The sequence below is a fragment of the Anastrepha ludens genome, chromosome 4 (assembly GCF_028408465.1).
Source record: "Anastrepha ludens isolate Willacy chromosome 4, idAnaLude1.1, whole genome shotgun sequence".
NCBI lineage: Eukaryota > Metazoa > Arthropoda > Insecta > Diptera > Tephritidae > Anastrepha > Anastrepha ludens.
Genome location: NC_071500.1, coordinates 39812976 through 39825561, shown reverse-complemented (window position 1 = coordinate 39825561; position 12586 = coordinate 39812976). Strand labels below are relative to the sequence as shown.

The following is a 12586-nucleotide window of genomic DNA, read 5'->3' as shown; positions in this document are numbered from 1 at the left end:
ATACTTGAATTTGCATATGCCTTCTTCCTGTGTGCATGGTAACGAACCAATTCTCTGTTGAGAATAAACGATGATAGGAAAAATAGGAAATGAAAGGGAGTGTTTCAGGTGTAATGTGTCTTGAGAAAGTCAAATCGATGATGATGCCTCTTAGTGTTGTTGACTTATTAACGTCTGATGCACAATCGAAATTGAAGATATCTTTCATGAATTTGATAAATGTTTCGTCATTTTTCACGTTTGTGTAAATGTAACTTGACCTATTCCATTGTAATTCCATTTACCTCCTCCTCTATATCCATACAAAATATCTATCAAACAAATAAAATTAAAATTTTGTTTTGAAAATTGCAACCATTCCATCAATATTTTCTTATGTCGTTGTCACGTTAAACTATCGTCAGTAAACCGACTTTACAGACAACCTCTTTTTTAAGCAAACCTTAGGATTTGTCACTTTCCCCACCATCATGGAGGTTAGGTGGACAGTTCCTCATTACGCTTATTCACCAATCTACATACATAAAATAATCACAATCAGTATAAAATACATAAACAAAAAATAAACAAAAATTTAGATTTGAATGAAATTATTGGTAATTGAAGCACAAAAGTAATCAACACGAAAAACAAGTACATAAAATATTGAAATTTGTCATATATCACACAAAGTTGTGCCAAAAACATATGTGTAAAACAATGAACAAAAGAAGTTGGAGCAAAATAAAAATAAAAGTAACGATTAACGAAGATAATCTTTAATTTGTATAACATAAAAATAGTTAACAAAATTATGTTTGTAAAATATCTCAAACACAAATTCAATATCCTTACCTACGCGTTTAAACCATAAAATATGTATACAGTAGGTTCTGTTTTTATGCGGCTTTTTTTTATGCGGTTTTGAAATAGTGCGGTTTTTTTTTTTAATTAAAAAATGCATGTCGACCTATCGGGAATTGTACATATAAACAAGATTCTAAACCAGATAAGCAGAAACTCATCACAGATTACATCAGAAATGCTAACCCTACAAGTATGGAACCGCCTGCATAACTATCTACATAGATCAGACGTGTACATTTCCTCAAGTGACGAAAGTGATTTTACGCCAAATCCTAAACGAACGCGCAACATATGGGTATTGTCTGATTTTATTTCTGACTTAAATTTATTTTTCGATTCTGACGTTTCTTAAATAAAGATATAATTTTTAAAAATACAATATTTTGTTTATGCGATTTTATTTAATTATTTCAGATTAATGCGGTCTATGGAACGTATCTATAGTTATAATATGGGACTAGTGCCCTTTTTTTATGCGATTTTATTACATTATTTCAGATTTATGCGGTTCTTAGCACTTTTGAAGCGTATCTACATATAGTTTTACTATAGAACTGGTAGCTTTTTGTATGCTGTTTTTTTTATGCTGTTTCTTGCGGAACGTATCTACCGCATAAAAACAGAATCTACTGTATGTATACATATAGGCATAATTACACACATAAATCAACACCCAGCTTTTAATAGAATTGCATTACAATTAAACAAAATGTATTCACAGCAAAGAGTAATTGAATTTGCCAGTGCTCTCATAAATGGGAGAAAGAAAGATGAATTCAAAGCAGAAGTCGAAAAGGATATAAGAGGTTTTGAAAATTTCTTAAAACACATTTTAATTTGAATTATTACGTTTCAAATGAATTAATTTTAAAACAAATATTAATAAATATTTAAGTCGCGGCATTTTTCCATTTTTAGATTGTCATATTCAAAACCGGTCATTTTGTTTTTTTTTTATTCAAGCACGGGACATTGTTACAGTTATATAGCCAAAAAGGACAACACCGTACAGGTCCAATTTTACGGGAAGATCAACTTCAGCCCCATTTTTTAAATTGTTAATATTAAAACAAAATTGTTTTTTTTTTAATTTTCGTATGCAAAAGAAGTTAAATAAAAAGCCTAAAAAGTTTAAATATCGTTTTTCTTTACTCTAAATTTTCGAGCTCTAAACTACCGGAACTCCTAAACACTTAGCAACTAATCCTTATTTCACTTCTGAAGAAAGCCGGAATGCAATCAAAACGCGATTGAATTGACGAGGAAAAGTCAATATTTTTATTACTCGTTCTAAAATTAGGTTTTTCGCCATTTTTTTCACACCAAAAATTAGAACACTTTCCGCTGTCAAAAACTAATTGTCTAAGCAAAATTGTATGTGGGTAAACACCAAACTTAATGACTAAATTTAAAGCTTACTTGTCTCTGCTAGTTGCAATTTTTTAACATAGCCTCAGTCTGCCGCATTTTTCAGCGCCTAAAGATGTCTCAAAACAAATTAGAAAAGAAATGGGTAGGCATTTTTTCTACTGGAAAAATTGCGCTCATCTGTTCTTTTCTCAAAGGGAAACAAAGGAACAATTTCGGTGTTTTTAGAAAACAATCGTCTCCGTAGTGATACAATTCTTCAAAGTTATGTAATCTGCACTGTGCAAATGGAAGTTCTAGGCAACTAATTCCAGAAACGATTCCGTCTACCATCCCATTATCGCATGTGCAATTATTTTACGTGAAATAATCCGTTTACTTTCTTAGGTTGCATCAGTAAGACCAGAACTGGTATATATATTTTTGTCACCTTCTTGAGTATATCTAGTGCCATATCGAATCCCAACCAAACAAATACCTACTTTTGTCTTAGTGATAGTTATAATGATAATACATAATAATACTTACCCATAAAATCCAAGTTGGGTTGAGCCATTTTCGATACCCTGTTACTCCAAGGTGGACAAGGAACTAACTCATTTACATCAGTCGCATTCATTCTTTCTGTTAAAAATATATAGAAATGAAAGCAAGTAAGAAAGTGCAAAATTTGGTTCAGATCGAAATTTATATACCCGCGCTTGTTTTAGTAAAAGTGAATTTTTGCTGACAGTTAATTTTTGAAATCAAACTCATAGGCAATAATGGGTATACCTTAAAATATGAAACGGACGGACGGGCTATATAAAATGTGGCCCTTGTCGAATCGAAATAAATTTGGAAACAAAATGTGCACCAAGTTTTAGCGAATTTTATTAAGTCGTCGTGGTACCGCGCTTTTTTCAAAATCTTACTTGCGTCATTGGGTTTAACTCCCTTTTTTTGGGTTTATTATTTATACCAGGTTTAAATAATTCTGCTTCAATTATTACAGAGATTTTACGTTCTTCCCTTTAACTTTATATGGGTGGACGTGGTTATTAACTGATTTAAAAGAGTTTTATATTATATATGTATGTACCAAGCTTCTTTACCCTCCGTACAACACCCGGTTCTGGCTAGACCTTTTTTGACTTTGTACGTGAATTTAACATATTTCTTTTATGGCTTACGACTTGTGCTTCTAGGTAGCTTCCTAAAATTTAATTTTCTATCGCTGTATGAATACTACTATTTTAACAGTATCCTCGAACAGGACGAAAAAAAGGATGTAAAAAGTTGCATCTTTGGTTGTACACCTCGGGTTTGGCTGACTCCTATACAAAATGTATGGAAACATATGTGATATGATACATTTTGACTATTTTTTTTCTTTTTCATGGTAAATCTATATTTAGACTATCTTTTACGACCATTTAGCTCATATGCATATATGTGTTCACACGCACACATATGTGCGTTCATATATAAACCGGTTATTGTCTCGTTTCTTTTTTCTTTCCACACATGCACTGAATCTCTGCTGAATATCGAACGTTGAACGCATAGCAAAATAGCGCGAAAATAATGAACAAAAACATGAATACAGTGAAACTGGACCCTATGTGATTGTGTGTATTGGTTATATATGCAGAGAACGTAAATTGATAGAGAAGGCTCAGGAACGAATGGGCAGGTTAAATGTCAAATCACATCAAAACGAGGGTAAGAAAGTTAACAGAAGAGAGTTAACATAGCGGCAGAGAATGTTAATGCAATGGGAAGGAGCAAATGTTAAATGAGATTTTTTCGAGTACTAATTTGTAGATTCATACTAAGGTAACTTCAAATTCAACTTTGCTCACTAGTGGGGAATTGCAGATATTTACCACGCATGTTTCTATATTTACTTACCACGCTAGGACAGGAATTCAGATTTCTTCTGCGTTTACCAAACTACTAAGGAATTTCATAAGATTTTTCGGCACACTACTAAGGAAATCGACTTATTTCATGCCCACAGCGAAGCGAATAAATTTGCAATTAAGAAGGCCGCGCGGCAGTTAATTTGTGGTGCAGAAGCTAAAGTCGGCGTTTAAACCAGGAAAGTTTGGTAAAATTTTTGAGTTTATTTTAATTAAAATTTCTTTAAAATTCTATTATTTTTGTATTTCATAAATGGAAATTTCTTTTCGGTATAAAATAGTTCATACTGGATATGACCTGATTTTTATATAAATCAATCAAAACAGAAAATATGTACATATGTCTTTAATCTCTTTCATCAAATCCAAATTATATTGATGAGATAATATCATTCTAATATCCGTCCAGAAAGCCAAACGCGCATACACACATACATATGCATATAATTACGCATACAAACTTTCAACTAACGCAGAATATGTGCATACATATAATAATATATAAAACTGCGAATCGAATAAATGAGTGATTTAGAAAAGTGCATTAGTACTTACAGTTTAGCGCAATCCTGAAAGACGTGTTGTGTATGCAGTACATCGTTCCATATTTGACTCAGGTTCAAGTCCCTTAGGTATTTTCTTTGTTCGATATTTTTATATAATTTTTTGTATTTGGTTTAATTAGAATTGATTTAAAATAGTGTATTCAGGTTTTTCGAATACCTGTTATTTAGAAATTTATTTTCTATATAACATTATTCATACTTCTTTTGAATTGATTTATATGTAAAACAGCCATAAAGGCAATCATATGAATATGCATTCCTATATTCAATCTCTTTAGTCAAATCTGAACTACAGTAGAGCGTCGATTATCCGAAAGTCGGTCATCCGAAACGTCGGTTAACCGAAAGGAAACATGACGCCTTTTTCGGATATAAAGAATAAAAAAAAAGTATGTAAAAATGAAATAGAAACGATTAATAGAGCAATGGAACATCACGATTTTGGCATTTTCCGTGTCTTTACCGATAGCATGTTATATTTTGAACATTCATAGGTATTGACAGCGTTGTACATATGTACATACTTGCTTTCTGTCACGCGCTTTATGACTTTAAGTTAGTATCGTAGTTCCTAAATATAACAGCGTCGGTGGTGTTAACGTGATGCGAAACGAAAGCGCATCCGACGCCGACCGTTTTGTTTGGACAATCTCTCATTAAAACACGAGCTGCTAGCACAAGTACGGATCCGTCTAATCAGTTTGTTTCTCTATTGACGTTGACTGACTTCAGTGTTGTTTGTCGGTCCGTGCCGAAAACGTAAACGAGTTGTGCTTAGTCTTCTGACAAACTTAAAATTTTGGAACGATTAAAAAAAGGTACAAGTGGATCAAGTTTAGCTCGAGAGTTTGGTGTTGGGAATTCAACGATAGCTGACATTAAAAAAGGAGTGAATCTATCACAAAATTTGCTTGCGTGCTGGACAGTGAAGATGGAAGCTTGCATAGAAAAACAATGAAACACTGCAGTTTACTCATGGTTCATGCAGATAAATGCACAAGGTCAACCAATAAATGGTCCTTTGATTTGCGAAAAGGCATTAGAAATGAACAGAAAGCTTGGCAGAAAGCAATGATTTTAAAGCATCTACTGGAAAGTTTTAAGAGTTTGCTTGTAAAGCAGTGTTATAAGGACAGTAGCGTCTACAATGCAGATGAAACTGGGTTATACTGGAAGAGAATGTCGACCAAATCCCTTGTCTCTAAAAAAGAAATGGCAGCGCCTGGATTCAAAGCAAGCAAATCCCGCATAACAGCCATGGTATGTGGAAACAATACGGGCACACATAGACCAATCCAAGATGCCTCAAAGGAATAAAAAAACTGCTGCTTATTTACAAAAACCAAAAAAACTCTTGGATGAACACTCAAGTATCGAGTGGTAAGACGCTGTATTCATTCCAGAGGTTAAAAAACATCAGATAGAAACTGGAGACACTGAAAATGTTTTATTAGTGATTGATAATGCTCCAAGTCATCCCTCAAACCTTTCACTTAAGAGAGAAGATGGAAAATTTAAGGTGATTTTCTTGCCACCCAATGTTACCTCAGTCCTTCAACCTATAGAAAAGGGGGTGATCGAAGCCTTCAAACGTTACTACAGAAAAGCGTTGCTTCGTAGTGTCCTAATCGGCCAAGAGAAAGATAAAACAATTCTTGAAATCTGCAAAGGTATTAACTTGAAGGATGCTGTTTACATGGCAGCAGAAGCGTGGACTAATGTCAAAGCGACTACTCTAAAGAAATCCTGGAATAAGCTTTGTCCAGCAGTTGAATCCGAAGCTAGCCCTACATCGGAAGAACCAACAAATGAAAACTTTGTTTCAGAAATGGTTGAGTTGATGAAAGAGGTTTCAGGATTTGAAGAATGTGACCAAGAAAATGTGCATGAATGGCTAGAATTTGACAAGGATGATCCTGGCTACGAATTTTTGACAGACGACGATATAGTAGCACAGGTTGAAGTTCCTGAAGATGACGACGATGATGACGAAATTAGTGATGACATCGTCTCAGCTGAAAAATGTCCGTCCAATGAAGAAGCCTTTAAATGCTTTGAGACTGTTATTAAATGGTTGGAACACCAAGATGAATGCGATTCTGTGCAGTGTCTGTCTTTAAAACGCCTAAGAGATTTGGCGGCAAAAAAACGAGTCTCAAAACTTAAGTAACCAAATATGTTCGACTTTTTTTTTTAGATTAGTTTTGAACTATGTAAGTCACTTAACTAAAAAATGTTTAGACATATGTATTTATGTACCGTATGTGCAATCCCTACTTTAATGTGTATGTGTGTATTCATAATATGTACTGTACTCTAGTGTACGATTAAAAAGCATCACATACATAATATGTATTCCTAATCCAATGACGTGTTTTATTACCCTATCCTCAACAAAGAACTGGAATTTCGCAAATGTTCGTTTATCCGAAAAATCGATTATCCGAACACTCTCTGCACCAATTGTTTCGGATAATCGGCGCCCTACTGTACTTACATACACATATTGATGAGAAAATGTTCTAATATCCATGGATGCATCCAGAAAGGGGGCGTCCATAAATTAAGTGAGGGGTTTTTTTTAATTTTCTAAACCTCCCTCCCCCCCTGGTGAGATGTCGTGAGATTTTATTCAACCCCCTCCCCCATCCCCCAATCTCACGTGAGATTTTTCAAAATGTGGGTTTCTAATGTAAACGCGTTGGATTGTTATTGTAAAAAGATAAAAAAAAAAATTTGCTTCGTGCTTTTATTTACAATTAGTTAAGACTAGTAATCAATATTGCTGAGAGTTATAAGTGTAATAAAAATTTAACAATAGAAGACTTAAATCGTAACTACTGCGATTAAAAAAAGAATATCTACTCAAATTCAGTCCATGGAGAATCACGCGCTTTCAAGAGAGACTATAGGGACCAACATGTCCATATGATTTTCAATAAAATCATCTGCTCCTTCAACTTCGTTCTGATCTAGCCACTCTAAGCCGTTGACACTTGCGCACAGTAACTCATTAGCTCGTCTTGTGACAATCCGTGAGGGTCGCACTTTGCGGAACATACGCGCTTGCTTAGCTGGTGCAATGTGAGCTGCTCGCCTGTGATCTGCAGCTCTTGTGATAGATGCGAAGTAAATACCGCATGTACTGCTGCATCTTTTCTCTAAATTATCACGTATACCTGGGCAATAGAGATCATAATCCGTGCTGATGAAGGCATTCAGCGGTTGAATCGGTAGGCGTATTCGAAATGGAGCGAATGACTTTCCGTCATGTTCTTTAAAGTCCGAAATTGTCAAACGTCCATCAACCTGAGTGATGGGGTATGGAGGTGGCAGAAAACGGTCGTGAAGAATCATATGCAGATCACTCCGGCGTGCGCTGCAGCACTAAGGACAAGCTCCATATGCAGCTTAGCAATCTGTTTCTTCATAGTATCTTATGCTTGAGTGGGACGTACGTTAGATGGTGTAGTGTTCGACATAGCTTCCTCCACATCATCGCTGGTCACAAGAAGCTGATTTTGAATTATGTGAAAACAGTGAAGGAAATGACCGCGCTAATATTTTGTAGTTATGATTTTAGCATATTTTATCAAAAATTTCACTGTTTCAGTTTTTTTTTTATGCTATTAATTGTAACAATAAACTTTATATAAAAAAAAGTATTTTCTTAAAAAAATATATATTTAACCTACCTTTTGAAGGAATGCTAAAGTAGACCGATTTTTCTCTCAGTGGATTCCCTAAGAAGCCGTTCAATCTCATGTTTAATGTGATATATTAACTCTTCTTTCTTCGGGAATTTTTGCTTCGCAGTATTTCATAATTTTATCATATCGTCGTGGCAGGACTTCTTCGCCTTATAGACGAATCTTTCGACGTATGCGTTATAAAAATCTTGATAACTCATTTTAAATTAGTAAGAGCATGAACTGAGTCGAGTAAAACATTTACAAGAATAAACAAAGAAGGTTGAAACCTGTCCGTGTGTCGCTGCCACTCAGCTCGTACGCTCTTGTTCATTGAGTCGCGCGTTCGGCTGATAGTGGCGCGAAAACAAACGACGGGCTACACTGTACCGTAAATTCAGATTAAATTGAGCTATTTGGTATAAAACAAATATGGTGGTTTGACAGTAGTAATGTACATATAACGTCGAAGTATGAATGAAATTATTTTCTTTCGAACGAATTAGTGAATGATCTTAATCATACTACGATTACGCTTAAGATTAAATCTTAAGCATGTACAATCTGGATAATGGACCAAAATAGTATAATTTTTTTTGTTTCAATCAGAAAAAATATTGCGTGATATTTGCCGAGACCCCCCCTCTCTCCAACGTAAGATTAGATGAGATTTGACTCGACCCCTCCCCCCTTAAACATCTCACGTAATTTATGGACGCCCCCAAAGTCAATCGTGCATACACGCATATGTATATAAATATATATAAATATATTACATATATACAAGCCTTCAACGAACGCAAAATGTTTGCATATAAAAAACAACAACTGCTACCGCCTTCTTGTCCGTCAGTGAAAAGATGGGATATATATACCCTATGAGCAAAAAGAACCGGGAAGGTGATGTTGACTGTTTTCTTCGATTGCCAAGGCATAGCCCACCATGAGTACCTTCCATCGGGCCAGGCAGTCAATAGAGAATATTATTTATCCGTTTTGAAGCCTTGGAGAGATGCTGTATGTTGCGAACGGCCGGAAATGTGAACAAACAATTCTTGGATTTTGGGTGATGATAACGCGCCATCGCACCGATCAAAGAGAATACGACGAAGGAGCTGAAGGCCTTGTCGGCCTACCGGGGCTGTTTGGAGGACTGGGTTAAACGTTGGCACATGTGTGTTGCTTCAGACGGGTCATATTTTGAAGGAGATAATATAAATTTGCCTTAAATTTAACTCTGTTTTGTTTAATTTAAACATTCCCGGTACTTTTTGATCATAGGGTACATATACGGCTTTGCGGACAGAAATGTGTGATTCGCTGGATTTGTTCAAGGAATTTAAGTCGCATTAACTCGCGACTGTCGAACAGTTAGAAGACATATTTACTCGACATGACAAAAATTCAAGATTTATCAAATATTGGCAAATAAATCCACGCGAAATATTCCAATATTGACTATTTTCGAATGGTCGCGAAAATCGGCATATGGGCGGCTCGTTTATGAATGAAATTGAAATATGAGCTCTAACTTATGAATGAACTTTTTGTTTTTGTTCTAAATTGTTCAGCGCCGTCGCTGATAGAATCATGGCCGCTGCGACTGCGTCTACGAATGTATTTTGTTTTTGTAGTCGCTAGGCTTAGATTTTAACTTTGGGCGACATGCGCATGTGAGGTATGTGTCTTTGTTGTGTTCTAGAACATTTTAGAATGTGTGGTGGCAAAGCGGCCATCGCGTTGCTCTTGCTTTTGCGTCTATCAAAGTATTGTGTTTTTGTAAGTATAATATTAGGAATATCGACTGATGAAAGACAAAAGTACACGGAAGCAAGAAGGGAGCGCTGTGCTCGCGCATATATGCATGAATGTATGAACGGGTATGGATGTAGTAACAAATGAATACAATTACATACATATTTTGTAGGAAGTTTAGAAGGCGAAGTAGGTATATATGTATGTATATATGATAGGACATAAAGTGGGTATATATACATACATAGAGCAGAATTGTTTTTGCACTTGTTAGGAAGAAACTCGCTAGTGCGTATGTGTATTTGATTTCTTGTAAGAATGTGATGTGCTGTCAAGAATGATAGAAACAAGATTGCGCCCGTCAGAGCGTACGTGACGTCACGTTTGATGAGTTGTGCAGTATTGCCAACCATTTGCTCTTCGCAATAAATTTAGTGCTTTTTTATACCGAAAATGCGACAATTTTTAAGTCTGGTGTTTGTTTCTTTTTGTTTTTAATTTAAGGCTAGCGAAACTTTAGGTTAAAAAAAAACTGTATTATTATACAAAAGAAGTTTAAAAAAGTCCACTCTGAGAAGATTTTAGTGCTAATGAAAATTTTTTTACTCCTATAAAATTTGATAATTTGAAAGTGCAAATTTAATTTTTGGCTCCATTTAAGGCTATGCAAAAATATTAAATGCCCCGCTCTCAACTCTTCTTAAGATTGAAAACCTTTTTACACATTTTAAAAAGCCTTTGAATTTATTGAATGCGAATTAAAACCATAGAGGTGTAATCGTTTCTTCCGGTCATCAATCCTTAGTGAGACATAGAGCTTCAAGAGGTGTATTCATAGTAAAAATAAGCAACAAAATACCAGAAAATACTAAAGCAACCATACTGACATTTTTACAAAAAGAGTACCTTATCTAGTTACATAACTCCGAATATAGCAAAAAAGTCGTTCCCTTAATAAAAGAGTCTCGCTTAACAAAAAAAACTCATAAATTAAATTGTACATAAGCATAACACATTTACTTAAAAAAACGCACATTTTAAAGACAATTTGTCACGCAAATTGTCACGAGAGATTTGACTGCCGAAAGCAGAAGAACACCTGCAATCGCGGGCAACGCTACCAGACGTTAAAAAAAAGTAAAGCTAAATAAAACTGAGTGAATTGTTTAAATAATTATTAAAAAATGTATATTTTACAAAATTATAAACATTACTTTAAATTAGAATAGGCTAGAAAAATGTCATGTGGAATGAACTAAAACTCCGAGACAAAAAATAATAAAAATAAAAAAAAAAATGCTAAATCAAGTTACGAAAATGGTAATCTGGCTATACTGGAGCTAAAATCACGTAACTGGTTGTCAAATTCGCTGAGCGCAAAGTAACGGGACCGCGATGGGCGCCATCTCATTATTCTTTGCATCATGATGTGCTGTGACATGTGTACATACATAAGTCAAGGTTATTGGGCATACATGGATATGTACATATGTATGAAAGGAAGATGATGTTCTTGCGCTTGTGCATTATTGTTTTTCATATACAAACGTACATACATACATATGTATGTATGTAAATGCTGTCGAATACATTAACTATAAATTGACATACAATATAAAATACAGTGGCTCACAGCTTATTTCGTGTGCCCGTTTATCAAAATAAAAAAGTTTAATATTTTTGTATAAACTTTATTTAGAAAAAAAACGTTAACGTACATTCAAAGATAAATTATTTCTTGTTACAAACATACATAAATAAACTTAAATTATTTCTTCTTAAATAATATATTTACAGCAAAATCAAAATTATAAGAAAATCCACGTCACACCTTATTTCGTGTGCTTAACCAAACTAGAAAAAACATGATTTTTTTTTTTAATTTATTATGTTTTTACTAATCTAATATTTTGTAGGGTAGCCTTTTTGTTTTAATACAGCTTTTAACCGGGATTGCATGGAGCTAACAAGTTTTCCAGTGTATTCAGGAGATATTTTCTCCCACTCCACTTGCAATACTGTTTTTAGATCTTGTTTGTTGCTTATGTTATGTTTTATAATTTTTTGATCCAGAATATTCCATAAATTCTCAATTACATTGAGATCAGGTGATTGTGCTGGCGTTTTTACCACATGAGGGCAATTCCATATAAGCCACCGTTGCACTAATTCCGACTTATGCTTCGGATCATTGTCCTGATAGAACCTGAACCTGTCCCGAATGCTTAATTTTTCAGCACTTTGTAGTAAATTATTTTTTAATAAATTCAAATAAATAAATAAATCCATAATTTCGTCGATAAAAACCAAGTTTCCGACACCAGCTGTTGACATGCAGCCCCAAACCATTACATGGCTCCCACCGTGTTTTACTGTACCACGCAGATTCTTCGGGTCCAGCTCCGCGTTGGGCTTACGCCAAACGAAAGACTTTCCATCGGAACCAAAGAGGTTGAAT

At 34.7% G+C, this 12586-nt stretch overlaps 1 protein-coding gene across 6 annotated transcripts in view; it reads right to left on the bottom strand.

Moving 5' to 3' along the window:
• Positions 1-12586, bottom strand: part of LOC128862025 (uncharacterized) — a 453726-nt gene that overhangs the window by 364865 nt on the left and 76275 nt on the right. For all 6 annotated transcript variants that reach the window (XM_054100424.1, XM_054100422.1, XM_054100423.1 and 3 more), the window contains one exon: positions 2743-2838. In XM_054100424.1, coding sequence (XP_053956399.1) covers positions 2743-2838 — 96 coding nt within the window. The remainder of the gene's footprint in view (positions 1-2742; positions 2839-12586) is intronic.